The sequence below is a fragment of the Pelecanus crispus genome, chromosome 2 (assembly GCF_030463565.1).
Source record: "Pelecanus crispus isolate bPelCri1 chromosome 2, bPelCri1.pri, whole genome shotgun sequence".
Classification (NCBI taxonomy): Eukaryota; Metazoa; Chordata; class Aves; order Pelecaniformes; family Pelecanidae; genus Pelecanus; species Pelecanus crispus.
Genome location: NC_134644.1, coordinates 127,943,293 through 127,958,327, shown reverse-complemented (window position 1 = coordinate 127,958,327; position 15,035 = coordinate 127,943,293). Strand labels below are relative to the sequence as shown.

The following is a 15,035-nucleotide window of genomic DNA, read 5'->3' as shown; positions in this document are numbered from 1 at the left end:
GAGCCAGAGAGGCAACGCAAAGTCAAAGAAAGAATGGCAGCTGCCCTGTCCTCACGCTGCCTGCCTTCCTCCGAGATCGGGGCGGTGGAGTACCAACAAAATGTATGTATAAAGGGACTATATATTTTCACAGGAGGAACGCCAGCTGAGATATGGTACTAGCTACAGCAGTCACCACATGATAAATTCCCTGTGGCAACACCCAGGGCATTTGCAGAGAAAGCATCGCAGTCTGAAATTTGAAAATGCCAAACCACACGCTCTCTTTATAATATGGTCACTTATTAAAAGCAAGGGGAAAAACCCCACCCCGCATTTAATCCTTGATGCTCACATACAAATCCTGAAAGACAGAAGGTCTGTATGCACCGGAGGCCAGACAATTTGCAAGTTTATAATTCTACTGAGACTTTTCAAATGCAGGAGGGGAGGAAAAACATTCTGTATCTCCTTAATCTCAAAGGATCACACAAGTATAGCTAAGCCAGAAATTATACCTCACTTCAGGCTGCATTTTCCTTTCTATATACATTTATAATTTCTAGCTTCCTTGCGCATAATTTTTATAGCTTGTACACTTTGTGTTATTTCTTTTTAATTCATATGCAATCCCTCTGTAGTCTCCTGCCTGACTCTTATTTTGAATATACTCTCACGTAGCAGCCAAACGCTCATGAAAAGCCCTGTAACACGTTCACTTGGTATTCCCTATAGATGAAAAACAGCCTTAGTAAAGAAAATTCAGTTATAAGCTGTTTAGTCAGAATTCTTTTTAAGAGGCCACTGTATATTCATTACAAAAATAGCATGACTCCTAAGAAACAACTAATGTCATAATTCATTTGAAACTCCTATTCCCCAAGCCTATGGGTGTTGCACACGGGATCCCAGTACATTAAATCCACTCAGTTGTTCTCTATTATTTTTCATTCATGTATCAAATTAAATGCTCTCAAGTCTAATGCCCATCTAAAGGCAATGCACTATGCCTTCAATTAAAACCATGGATTATAAATTTCTTCTTCAGGTTAATAACCTTGCAGGAAGTCAAACCCAGAGACCAAAACCTGACAAAATGACACTCACCTAAAGCAAGGAGAACTGTATTGCTTTGAGATGGCTCAGAGAGATTTTTCTCTCTTAAGTTGTCCAAACTAAGTTACCAGAGGAGCTGCAGACTAAGTTTAGACTCTCCAGGGCTGCATCCATCCATAACCTGGCCTTTTTGGCATGTCACTACTGCAGCAGGCATTCAGAAAGCTCAGGGGACACTGCACTTTGCTCGGCCTACTTAGCAGAGACAAAAACACATCTAAGACTCCCAAAGAATACAAATACTTTATGACTAAGCCAGCCTCTTCCTTTGCTACTCCTCAACCTAGCAGCTCTGTTCCTGTAACTGGCAATCGGGGAATAGGCTGGTGTTGCTGCAGCGTGTGTATCAAAGCTAATTCTCCACAGCAAGGAGAAAAAGAAAGTCTGATTGCTTTTTCTGTCTCTATTACGAACTGTCACGTTAAGCGTTAGGTACGCTCTGAATAAAGCCTTTACTAAAGGCAGAATGTCACATTATTCCTTCTTAAGTTCAGAATGTCCAAAATTATTGCTAGGTTGGCTGCAAAACGTGGGCACCCATGAGGTCTCACAGCCAGGTGCTGAACACAAGCGTATGCCACATCCAGGTAGCTCATGCCTCCTAAAAGTAACGCCTTCGAGCTTTTCATTCAGACCTAGCATCACCCCCCTTCTCTCCCCTGCTTCTTTTGGTCTTGCATTTAGCTTTTTCTGGCCTTTCGATTGCTCCTTATTAACAAAAATGAACAAGAACTGAATAGTCATATAACAGCATGACAAATCTTCATGCTTTTTTCTAAAAAAGAAGAAAACGTCCATACAATTTTACAGTAGGTTATAAAAATTCAGTTACAGTGGCTCTACAGCTCCCTGTTAACGCTGTGAAATGTTTCATAGTTGTAAAGAGTTTCCCACATATTCCTTCTCTTTGAAGTCCTAGAGAAATGCTCATATTTTATGGAAGCTAACATTAAGCTGCATGAAAGCTGCCAATGCTTCAAGGAACATCAGCCAAAGGAACGCCAGAATGAATGAGTTAGGTCGGCCGTTCTCAAACTATGGTCCACACCATGCTTGCTGGTGCTCCGCCTCTTAGTTTGCTGGTCATTTGTGCTACTGTTCCCCTAATTTCCATCCTGTAAACTACACTAGAAGTACACTAAACAAACTGCACGTACATTAAACAAACTACTTGGAGTTTACATATTAAAACAGAAAGATTCCCAAAGCTTCTTGACAATCTATCTTCAATCGCTACATGTGCGGGTCTTGCATGTGAGAAACAGACCATGCAGTCTCAAATGGAAAGAACCTAGTCCGTAAGACTACTGTGCTCTAGTGTCTGCAATAATCTAGCAGAGTTTAGATTCATCAGTTCAGAGAGTAAAGTCCTCTGGACCACAGGAAGGACTGCCCTAGAATGCTTCTTCAGATAAGGAACTATTAAAGCCGCTTCTGGGATTGCAACGAACATTAACACAAAAATAGGAATGTGCAAGCTTGACTATCAAAGCAAATGGGGAAATTCCAGTTTACAGCTTTGACCTGTTAAGATATGCATGTAAAGGCATCAGGTAACAACAGCAATCAATACAATCCAGGAAGTTCTAAAGGAAGAAAAGATTTAATTTTATATGGGATGGAGTAGGAGCTCTAATGAGACAACCCTTTTTCAGTTTTTCCCTTGTGGTGCGTCCCAAAATCCTCACTGGAGGTCACAGAATAAGTTGTATAAGAAGCTGTGTAATGAAATGGGACAGTGGGTTTGTGACAATTTCCATGCTTTTCTCCTGCCTGCCCCACCCAGCTGAAGTCTCTCAATCTGATCTTCTTAAATATCTTTAACTCATTGTATTCTGCATAATCAAAATTTTTTTAGATCACCTCTCCCTTATTTTGGGAAAGGGATTCTGGTAGGGTTTGGTTTTTTTTTTGGGGGTGTGTGTGTCTGTTTTTTTTGTAAGCCCACACACATTTAACTTGATGGAGAATTCACTTCAAAAGCTTCCTTTCAACTATTTATGAGCATACAAATAGCTATGCAGGAACAAGTCAATAACTTGTCTAGTATGCTTCCTGTTTCAAACAATGGCAAACACTGGGTATTTTGGGATGAAAATGTCCATTTTCTTGTATCTTTCTATCTCCTTATAAGTGTGTGTACATGTGTATATCTCTCTCTATATCTATCTATCTGTGTGCGTGTGTATATATCTATATCTGTCTCTCTATAGTCACACCCATATTGACACACATGTGCACACACATCCCCACGCAAATGTTTTCTTTATGTATAATTCACCAGAAGACAATACTTAGGCTAACATCCGGACACGTAAATATAGCAACAGCTAAATATAACATTTCAATTTCAAGTTTAATAACTGTTATTTATTTCCCACATTCTGTCTTTAGTTATTTAATTTATATCAGTTACTTACACACATTTTAACCTGCACTTTTTCAACCTCAGTTTTATAGTCATTGTGCAAGCATGCAAGCCTGCTTCTGCAGCTGAGATTTATTTTTTTAAATTTTGAAGAGTAGGCTATGAGGTTATCATCCTCAAAGGATCTTCTGTACCTTTCAGGGAACATCTGAGACAGAAAATTTACCCAGAATGCTAGGTAAATTCAAATATATGAATGCAAGACCCCATTTATGCATTTCAGCTACACCAGTAAATAGCTGAAATGTGGTAATGTGGTTTCAGTCCTATGTACTTAGAGCATTGTCTTCATAAGTAAGATATTCCCAGCATGTGAGTTGTCTGGAAGTAGCGATCTAAGTTAGATCTCCTCCAACACAAACATCTTCAAATTTAAAAATCACAGTAGGAAATCAGAAAGAATCACTCCCCAGGGGCATCTGTATTCTCAGCGAAACATCAGCCTTTGTCTGTGTCATTTCTAGTCATCATCTAGTTACAGACCCTGTTGTTTAATACGTATCTTGTAGTTGCCACTCTGATTAACCAAAATGTCCAAAGTATTCAAACCATTACTCTTTTTTCAGGGCTCAGTACCAAATTTACTTACAACAAGAGTTCAGTTACATTTAAAGAGAAACAGGCAAATTTTCTTGACAAACTTCTAAAGGCCTCACAGCAGCTAAAGGCTCATTTCCTCAAATCCATGTTTTTACTCACAGTCACACTTGTGCTCTTTTCCTGCAAACATCAGCAGGGATTTGAGGACCCTTTACCAGGAAGGAAAAGGTGCTGGAGAATTTGTTCACCCAGGGCATCGGTTCTGTATTTGTGTCTTTTTCAGCTATGTCCACTCCCCATTTGAAAAGATACCACCCCAGTAGCTTATCACTGTATTCTTTTCTTGCTTAGTCAACCTTTTTGTTATGTCTATGTATCTTCTGCTACATTTTTCCCATTCACCTCTGCATTTGTTATGCTTTCTCAAGGCACTTTATCTTCCCATGATTAACACAAATGTAAAAACGCTTCCTTTGCACATACATTAGTCTCTTCTCTCAGAGTAACTGGTTTATGTCAAAGTTAAAAGTTATCTGCTTTCAACAAATCAGACTTTTAAAGTTGTTTTAAAATAAACATTTATAGGCCATACTGCGCTTTCTTACCTGAACAGAGTTGTTCGACTTTTGTGTAGTTTAAAGCTAATATATCATTAACCCATGCGATGATGTCATGTCTGCTCATAGTCTCTTGGGTTATAGAGGTAGAGTACACGTTGACCGCCATTCCCCAACTAGGAAAAAAAAAGGACAAAAAATTTTGTTTACATTTTGATAATTGTTTTCTGGATACAATGAATTTACACTACTTGTTCAAAAAAAGAAGGAAAAGCTGCATCACTGCACAATCTTCGAGGCTTAATTTTTATTCTTTGATGATACATGGACTCCTCAATGTCCTCTTAGAATCTATGAACATATTTCTCTGTCATTGTGAACTTAAAGAACATACAAACCTACAACATTCTACTTAGTGCTAATAAGGTAGGAAAAAAAGAATCAGACATCGCCTAAAGATACACAGACAGGATCAGAGACCTGGGATTTTGTCACATAGTGCTGCAGAAATATAGTAATCTGATATCTCTCCATCAGTTTTTTGCCACTGCAGGATGATCAGTCTGCCTAAACCAGTATTTAATTTTCAGATAACTTCTAGAAGATGTAGCTGTTCTACTTACTCAAATACTGACTTCTGACTGGGACAGGGGCCTTTTTGATCATTAATTCAGTTCCTAACAGTCACAGAGTGAATACCGGATAATCTTTTTTATCTATTTACCAACCCCTGTCCTGAAAGTAACTGAGACTTGCACTCCCAACCATCTGGCTGGAAAGCTGCTGCGGAGCCCAATTCCTCTAAATCATTAGGAACACTTGCTCTCAGCTTAAACCCATTTATTCTTCTGCCAACATTATCCTCCAGCTCTAATGGCTTTTTCTTTCCCAGAGCTGATTTCATAATGCGTTAGGGACAGCACTCAAGAGTCTGTCCCAGTGCCCAGGTAGGCTAGATTAAAGAAATCAATCCTCTGAGTCTCTTATAAAGTCAGACCTTCACTTACTGGTCATGCCAGCAGTCCTCCTCGAACACAGCCAGTTTCAGGCTGTGTTCAGATAACGTTTCACCAAGACCGTGGAAAATGGCACACACTGCTGAGAATTTTCATAGCCACAGCATCTTAAATAGATCCTTCTAGTTAGCTAAGGTCCTTTCCTGCAAGTAGGTCTAATTCATAGTAGCTTTTATCATCAGTTCCCAAGTGCATAGACTGGAAATGCATACTACTTGATTTTATTCCCTGTTGTTCTACACCAGTCACATCTTGCTGTTGCGAGACATTGCCAAGAGAAAAGACAAGCACGTTCAAGTTTATCTCATCAATAGTTTCAAAGAGCAGAGTCAAGATCATTCATGAAAAGAGTAAATAATGTTTCCAAGACTAGTGGACTTCAGGAAGTCCAGTAGTAACACTCTGAGTACCAGGTGTCTCAGAAATGATCAAACAGTCAAAGTTGCACTATTATTCTTGGAAAGAAAGGGTTTGGTGGGGACTGCAGACCTATGTCTCTAGTGACACCTTGTAGCTAACTGGCTAGCTTTGGTGCCAGTCCTGCCACCTCAGCCTTGGACCTCAACCTTCTCCCTCAGTGAAAGAGAGCAGGAGCTCCTCTGTAGGACCCAAGGTCTGCATGGACTATTTCTGTTGACAATTTGCAGAGATGTAATTGTTTGAAGCTTGATAGACAATTCTGCAGAGAACACAAAGACTGCAGGTTAACTCCATCCATTTTTTAGGTGTGCTGGGACAATGCAGATAAAAAGTGTGAAAGACCCACCAGCATGAAACTTGACACAGTAACATGTAAGTGTGTTAAGTATATACAGCAGGGAATGTATTTAAAATACAAGATGATGAAGTTCATAATATAGGACACCTTCTAAGAAACAAATTTCACAAACACAGAAGATCTTTCAAATTGTCCCCATCTACCGACATTAAGATCCAAAACAAAAAAAAAATCACCAAATTTGCCTGATGAGAAGGAAAAAAAATAAAAAAGAAGAGGAAAAGACAGACCAGTAAGGGAAAGTAGGCTCAAAAAATTCATGCTCTGATAGTCAGGCTACTACTGCCAGTGATTCATTCAGAACCAGGCTGCCCCTCTACCCACTTCTGTACAGGCACCTGCAAAGTACGGAAGAAATCAGCTTGTCCTCAGGCTGTTCAGTTCTTCCTGCAGGCTCGCAGACAGCACAGCTAATTGTATGAACACAGCACTGTATTCACTGTAACAGTTAGCAAAGGTTGTTTTCTTGGCACACACTAAGTGCTTGGATTGAACCGAGTGCTAGGAACAAAGTTTCAGAAATAGGGAGTGCCCTTTTACTCTTGAAACCACACCGTAATTGCTAACCATGAAAGCTTAGCATCAACGTCAGGATGGAAGGGACTGAGCAGAGCAAAGGCCAACAGCACCTTTGTTACTAATGGCATCTGAAGTTTAAACTGTCACTGTTAGCATGGTTTTTACTTTATTATTCCTAGCTTTTTTATATAGATAAGAAACTAACAGAAAGATACTACCACTGTCACTATTAAACTTGCGTGTTCAGTATTGTTTGTAAGACCAGTTCACGTAACAGCTTAATAATGGCTTTAATATTCACTTAAGATTCCAAATAGCAAGTTTAATATTAAACCAAGAGATCAGTATGGAACAGTCCACTCACTTCTAAAGAAGCTAAAGGTATTTAGATGGTAACATTTGAAATAAAGCTACTCTGATTTGCAATTGCCACTACTTCATCCAAATTTTAATTGTCCTCTCAAGGCCAGGCAGAACTCAGACCAACCATCAGCTACCAGTAGTGAAAGCAGCAAATCTACTGTTAAAAAGATCAAGAAAATCCACATGCAGGAAGGAAGCAGAAATTCCCTCATCATCCTCTTCCAAAAGCAACTGCAAAGACAAATACCTATCTTCCTGCAAGCGACAGGAGAGCAAACCACCTCCTTTGCTGCAGTGCATGAGATGGAGAATTCTACTTCAGGAAACAGTGAGCAAATGAATAACCTTGAGTTTTACAATGATACCCTGAAGGATATCTGTGCCATAACTTGCACTGTGTCTGCAAATGCATTATGGTCTAGGGGTCAAATGAAAGTTCAGGCTATTTGTTAGAGACAATAGCTTCACATTCGTACCCACAGATAAGCACGAGGGTGTATCAATACATTTTTAAACAAATATATGCAAAATGAGTCAGAATTTCTGTTAAAAAAAAAAAAATCAACAACATGCCATTGCCATTTATTCTCAGTGGCTTGTTAACATATGACTGGATCTTCCACAGCCTCTTCTCTTTCAGCAGTTCACCATGTCTCTACTTCTTCTGTCCCCCACCCTCCTAATGGTTACGTTTTAAATAAACTCAGCTGGGAAAGGTTTCCTTTACAGTAAGCATGTTCTAATTTGGTGCTCAGATACACACATATCCTGTTTGCCACACAGACAGACCTTGGGAGGGAATAAAAAAAAAAAAAGAAAAAAATGAGAAGAAAAAAGAACAGCCAGGCGTAGGTCGCAGAGCTGCCATGTTCAGCAACAGACAAGAACCCCTGCGCTCAACATCCACAGCTGGGCCCGGGTTTTCTCCAGGACTCAGTTCCCCATGCGCTGAACTGCTTTGAAAAATGTGATCCAGATTCAAAACACATATCAATAAACATCTGTCAGGCAATGCAAGAGAACAGCTGGACGGGTGGAGACTCACAGGCTGTACTCTGAACGGCCAAGTAGCTAACAACTTATTTGTATGTCCCAATACACTACTTCTTCCCAATAACATTATTTACATTTTTGACTTGTTAGGCTTTCCCTTGTTTAGGCTGAAGGCTCTCAAGCATAAGGCTGCGATGAGGCTTATACAAGCCTGAAAATCGGCATCTACCTCACTGGGATCTTTAAGCTTCCACCTTCCAGAGATGTTTGGTGATTCTACAGCAACTAAAAGCAGATTGAAGATAGCACATCACATCCCTCGCTTCAGAGCGCACAGGTGGAGATTAAAAACCTCTGGCTGTTACAGTACTGCCTAACCACAAAGGCCTCTGCCTTGTTTTACTTACAAGAAACTGAAATTCAAATCCCAAATAAATACGAACAAGCCATAGGAGAGACTTCACACATTAGTCCAGGCCACTTCAGAAAAACACTTCACATGTGCATGGCTAAGTACCACAGGCCTGAGTTCAGGGGATTAGTTAGGCACTGAAAATCATGTATACGCTTAAGCAGTTTCCCCAATCAGAAATATACTGGCTCAGCATGTCCGATGCTAAACACTACACCCAAAGGAGTATTAATTTTTTAAGGCATTACATGCAGCACTGAACGTTCAGCTATTAGGCATTTCCCACTGCCCTTGCTACAGATAACTGCAGCTGTTACAAGGTGTTATCCAGCTGCATTTAAGGACGGTTTTGCAAGAGGCATATTTATTTTTCCAGGGAGAAACTAACAGTTGTTGACAGCAGAAGCTGTATTACGCCAAACCAGTAATAACAGCAAGACTGGAAGGATAAGGGCAATGAATCTATCTGCAGTGTAAAATCTCATCATACATCCCATCGCCTCTGAACCTGCAAGGCCTTCCTGTTTTGTACAGTTAGGCACGGTATGATGTTAAGTTTTTAAACGCAGTAGAAAGCCTCTGTGACAATACAAAGAGGATCCTTCTGGAAGCTGGGACCTGAATAGCATCAGGATAGATACTGCCAGTAAAACAAAAGATCTCACATCAAAAATTAGTGAAGCGGAAGATGGAGCAGAAAGGCTAAGATGCAGCTGAGTGAGAGTGCTGTAGCTCCTGTTGGAAAGGCTTTCTAGATGAAAGCTACTGCAAAACAAAAATCCCTGAAGGAAGAAACCTGCCAGCCTTAGTGGCTGCATCCCTGTAGAAGGAAAATTCATCCTTTCATATCATCCTGAAATGGCAGCTGATTTGCAGCTGGACCTTGCCTGCTTCTTTAATATTCACTGCATACAACCTTAGCTATAGCCATTAGAGGCCAGCTATGCTCGAGGCTGTCTTTACCAAAAGAAGACCTGAAGACAGAAAAAAAAAAATCACACAAAAAGCTCCAGCACTGTTTTATAACGCTGCTCTTAGTCTCCCTTTTGACTTATGCTGTGCTCCCGCTGCAAATTCAATAGCTATGGCCAGAGCCCTCACATCAGAGCACTGCAACTGCAATGTATTTGCAGCAAGCAATATAAAGGCTCTATCTGATCAGAAACTCAAATAGTTCAAGATTAATCACAATGAGGCATTGCATAGAAAAAAAAGGATGAAAAAGAGAAAAGAATCCTCTGGTTGTAATATTGGGAGAAATTCACACCTTTTAAAATGCTGAATGTCAAATCTCTTGTGCACTGTTCTCATGTTACTAAATGGCCCTGAAATGCGAAAAATCTTTTATTATCCATGTATCTTATTCACTTCTGAATGCCATTTTAGCTTCACAACATGGATCTGACTTGAAGAGCTAAAATGATTTGTGAAGCATGCTACAAAGCCTAGACAAGGCTGAGGCAATCCATGTATATAGTTTGATTGCTTGCATGTTGCAGGATTACCATTTAACACAGCAAACAGCATATTTTCTATTGTTCTTATTTGCAGTTCCCTGTTTAAATGCAAGTGAGGTTAGAGTACTAGAAATTTACTTTGATTGGATTAGGGCATGTTTTAAGTTTTGTTCTTTTAGATTAGAGGCTGCCTGCCAACGCTGGGGTGTTCTGACCTACATAACTGTTTATGATGGGTCTCAAGAACGGGTTTAGACCCAAATCTGAGTAACTCTTATAAAGACTGGTGGTAATTCTGTTTTGTGGCACATACAGCTTTAGAAAAATTGAAAAACCCCAAAAATGTATTATCTGTGAGGCAGAAAAATACTGGTTCTTTTCCAGACATTCAGTTCCCCCAAATCTGAAAAGCACAATCAAAATTATTCAAACAATATACACAGTTTGAGCCAAAACCTCTGAGATGGCCCAATAACTAATAATGCATTACACTGTCTACTGCATACTTTTTACAAAATAGTTTTTTCACTAACCAGTTATGATATTAGGGTAGATCACTGAAATCAGAAGAACAGTTACAAATTCCAAGAAAATTATTTGGTTCTTAGAATATTTTAAGGCACCTGAGGAGGACAAGCCACATTCACTGACTCACTGATTTGTTTGATCTGCCAGTCATATTTGCACAACATAAGTAAGATTTTTTTTTTTTTTAATTATTTCTCCAACTACCTTCTCATACCTTCAATCCTCCTGCTGCTACTGAAACTGTATGGCAATGTAATACCTAGCATCATGTCTCCACAGCAATATCAACACTTTTTTTTTCCCCCCTCTCTCTTCAGGGTTCACCTTTGCCTCTAAAACTACAATGCGATATTAACACTTACCACTTGATAGCTTAATTGTGGCTGAAAGTATTTGCATGTCCTGAAAGGCTCCTTATCAGTTTCTATAAGTAAATGAATCTCAACTAAAAAATACATTCTTGACAAAGGATAGAAGTTGAAGAAAGGCAGGCATCAACAGCTTACACAAAATGGAAGCAATTCAGACTCTTGGATCGCCACCATTTCCAAAGGTATACTCACTCCGACTGGTTAGGAGTGAACCACAGCAGTGCACGGCACTGTCAGACTGCACCTTAGTCAAACAAAGCAATAGCAGTGCTTGGTGCTGAACGGGCACTCATTAACATGGGGAAAGGATGCACAAATTTCAGTATAAAATGAATGTTACTACAAATTAAGTAGGTGTTTTATTAACGGAGAACCACAAAAACCTTTGAAGTGGGCTGAATGAGAGGAACATAAGTGTGGCAAGGCTGCAAAGTTAAAAAAATAAACTGCTTTTACTTATAGTTATTACCCTCCCCCCCACCTTTCAACTCCAAGATCTTAAGCTTGAATTGCTGCTCTGATGCCCTGAAGGAAGACATTCAACCTGTAAAATTTTCACAATAGACACTGGAAACTAGTCTACTTTCACAACAGACAAGGGGATTGTGGGGGGGGGAAAAAAAAAAAGGTTGACTCAGAGAAAAATAATTCTCAGACTTATATAGTAAACCCAAGTCAATTAGAAACACCTACATTTTAGAAGACAGAAAAGGATCTGTGACCATTTTGTAACTAGAAAACCTTGAAAAAGCTGATGAATAAACCGACATCTAATCTTCTGTGAAAGAAAGTCTCAGTTCACCAAGACAAACATGGGAGCTTTAATTCTTTTATTATCTTTTTTTCCCTCTTATGGAAAATAACAGATTACTAAGCATACACGCAGACATTGCTAAAGGATTTCTAAGAGGTTAAAAACGTGCTGTAAAGCAAGGTGACAGCAGTGCTGAGTACACTCATCATGGTGGAGAAAGGATGCCTTGAGAGGCAACACGTTTTAGCAAGCCTCAGTTCCTGGCCTGGGTTCTGCAAATAACAGGGGAACCTTGTATCTTTTTGCTCCCACTAGATGATGGATGAGTAGGCATATTTTCAGATGGTAGATTCCCAAGGTGCTTTAGCAAATGCAGATTTACTGGAAAATGAAGACAGCAGCTGGGGAGATCTTGTCCCCAAAGCCACTGCCCCACCTGAGTGCAGCGCATGAACTCCCAGGCAAAACGATGTGGATACACCCACGCACCTGAGCAGTCACCTGAATCTACACCAGGGAAACATCTGCCCCTGATTAGGAAGGGATAAAAATAATCAGAAATTCTGATTAAGAAAAACAACTGCTGCCGGGCACCCGAGGCACTATGTTGGAGGCATAACCCACCAGCGCAGCAGCCACGCTGCAGCCCGGCAGCAGCTCTGGCCGGGCAGGCAGCCCGCTGCTCCTGACTCCTGCCATTTCCGCCTTTTAAGTCCAGAAAACGCTGTGGGCAGGCTTGGGAGTTTCAGCAGGGATGAGATCCAACTAGCTAGAGCCAGATGAAGTCACCAAATGAATTTAGTTTTGACCTATCCGGGGTTTTGCCGCCCCCCTCCTTCCCCCTGACATATATACATTCGGAGGTGAAAGGCTAAAGTAACACACTGATTTACTCCAAGCGTAATGTAATGGCAAATGAGATTTTGTAATACTATACAGCCCTCCTGACGGGGGGCCTGAGCAGCCTCCGAGGGCCTCACGCCCCCGCCCAGAGCCAGGAGAGCGCGGCAGTGACTCAGCAGGAGACAGGCACTGAGCATCCACGAGGACAAGTCTGGGAAGAAGGGAAAATGGGAGGATTAAACAAGGGGAAATGCAATGCCTTTCTCCTAAGACGTAGCTGCCGTTTCCTGACAGGAGTTACTCACAGTACACTTAATAAAGCCCAGTTGCCCAAGGCATGCGAAGTTAGCCCAGGGAACACTCTCATGGGAAAGGTCTTGCACTAGCTAAAGAGGGACTACAATACACCCTTTCTACTCGCTGATGATGTAATATGATACAGAGAACAAGGACTTCGTCGTGCACCAACTTTCTCTCTTTTACATTAAAAACAAATGTAGATACACACTGATTTATGCATCGCAACATTTATTCTAACCTTAATATACATGTTAGAATCACAGAATATCCTGAGTTGGAAGGGACCCACAAGGGTCGAGTCCAACTCCCTGTTACTGCAGAAAGTAAAGCCCATTGAAAGTGGCCTTCTAAGTAGGCACTTTGAAGGTGCATGGTGTGACACCTGGGAAAGGACAAGAGACAGCACAGCGACCGCCCGTGCAACCATCCCAGGACCCGTGGGCAAAGGTGCCGGAGCGCAGCCTGCATGACAGAGCTGCCGAGCTGCCAGGCAGCCAGCCAGCCTCGCTCCGTCCCCGAACAAGTCATCATGGCAGGAAGGTGACGACACTGAGCAGGGGTATAAGACAACATTTATTTTAAGCCACCTTTTCCCTGCAGTTGTAAACAAGCATGTGACAACAGATGAAGCAACAGGCAACCATGCTAGCTGCTTTCACTGGTGCATCACTCTCTAAAACATGGCTGTGTATTTTTGTAACGCAAAATAAAAAGATCTAGCATGGTGGTCCGGGATTCCCACTGCTAGCACAGCTCTGCTGCCATTTGGGGTTCAAAGGACAAGTGTCAGGCTTTCTGATGAGTATGCAGGGCACTCGGTAGGCAGGTTTCTAGGGCCAAGCTCTCCAGCAGACGGTTGCGACATGAACCATGTGTAGATCCCCTGCCAGCACTGCCTCTGCAGAGCACTGGGCCAACACACTGTGTAGACTTCTGCTAGGCTCTGCACTCAACCTCTCTTCCACTTCTCCCTCCACCACTGGTGAAAGCTAGACCAAAAGTAATAATACGGAAATCTCAGAGTTTTGACATGGCCAAGTTTGTTGAAATAGGCCCAAATAAATACCCCTGTCTTTGGCTTGTACAGACTCCCTACAGATCATTATTAACATTAGAAGGACTTCAAGTGTTAACACTACCAGCCACAGCATTTAATTTTGGTTTTGGATACCAAAGTAACTTGACCTCTTCCATCATTCTCATGAGTTAATACTGTAACAGACAAGGCGACACTCTGAAATTATTCTGGTGCTCAAGATATTACCAGTAAATGACTTGCACTTAAGAAATTAATCCTACCAAGGACTATCTAGAATAGGGCTGAACTTCTAAGTGCAATTGCTTAACTGCTAAATTAATTTTGGAGCAACTAAAACTAGAACTCACTAATATCTTTCACGGAGTAAATTGCCCTTTATGAACATGTTAGCTCAACCATCTGTGATTTATGTAATGTATTATTCTTGCTGTGTGCCAGTAACCACAAACTTATTTTACCATTGTTGCACTACCAACGCAATTGCTGAGACTACCAGCATCAAGTAAAGCTTCCCCAAAACTGATTTTTTCAACCATGTTGGTCTTTGAAGGTCTGTGAAGTTGGTGTTTTCTTTTAGATTTTAGCTTTTAAAATCTCCTGCCTATCTAAAGGGGGAAATCCCCAAAGCTTTGTTTTCCTAAATAATGTTCTTTAGATGGTGCTTACTTCTTTGATGCAACTGTGATTGTAAGAAAAGAATTATTGGCAATTACAAGTGTCTTTATCTATGAGCCCCAGTAAAGCCTTGTACCATAAGCTAAGAGAAACATAGATGTCCTGTTTAATAGGATTTGGCCTCCTTTTGTGGAATATCTTGAGGTCAGTTCCTAAAGTGTATTGCGTCCAGCTGGTAAATAAATGGTGACATTACCAAGTTCAACTCCCACAATAAGCAAGGCAAAAAAAAAAAAAGTTTATTGCTTGAATTACCTTCAACTACTTATAAGTGCAGTTAAGAAGGTAATAATAACCTGTGCTGCAATGTGAATGTTTAGTTACTTCAACCCTCTAAATGTTGCTGTAGGTCATGTGACAAGACAGT

At 40.8% G+C, this 15,035-nt stretch overlaps 1 protein-coding gene across 4 annotated transcripts in view; it reads right to left on the bottom strand.

Moving 5' to 3' along the window:
- The window catches only part of MAPRE2 (microtubule associated protein RP/EB family member 2), a 91,797-nt gene that overhangs the window by 33,601 nt on the left and 43,161 nt on the right, over positions 1-15,035 (bottom strand). For 3 of the 4 annotated variants that reach the window (XM_075704973.1, XM_075704976.1, XM_075704974.1), the window contains one exon: positions 4,669-4,796. The exons of the other annotated variant lie outside the window; for it this stretch is intronic. In XM_075704973.1, the coding sequence (XP_075561088.1) occupies positions 4,669-4,796 (128 nt within the window). The remainder of the gene's footprint in view (positions 1-4,668; positions 4,797-15,035) is intronic. 4 annotated transcript variants of the gene reach the window in all.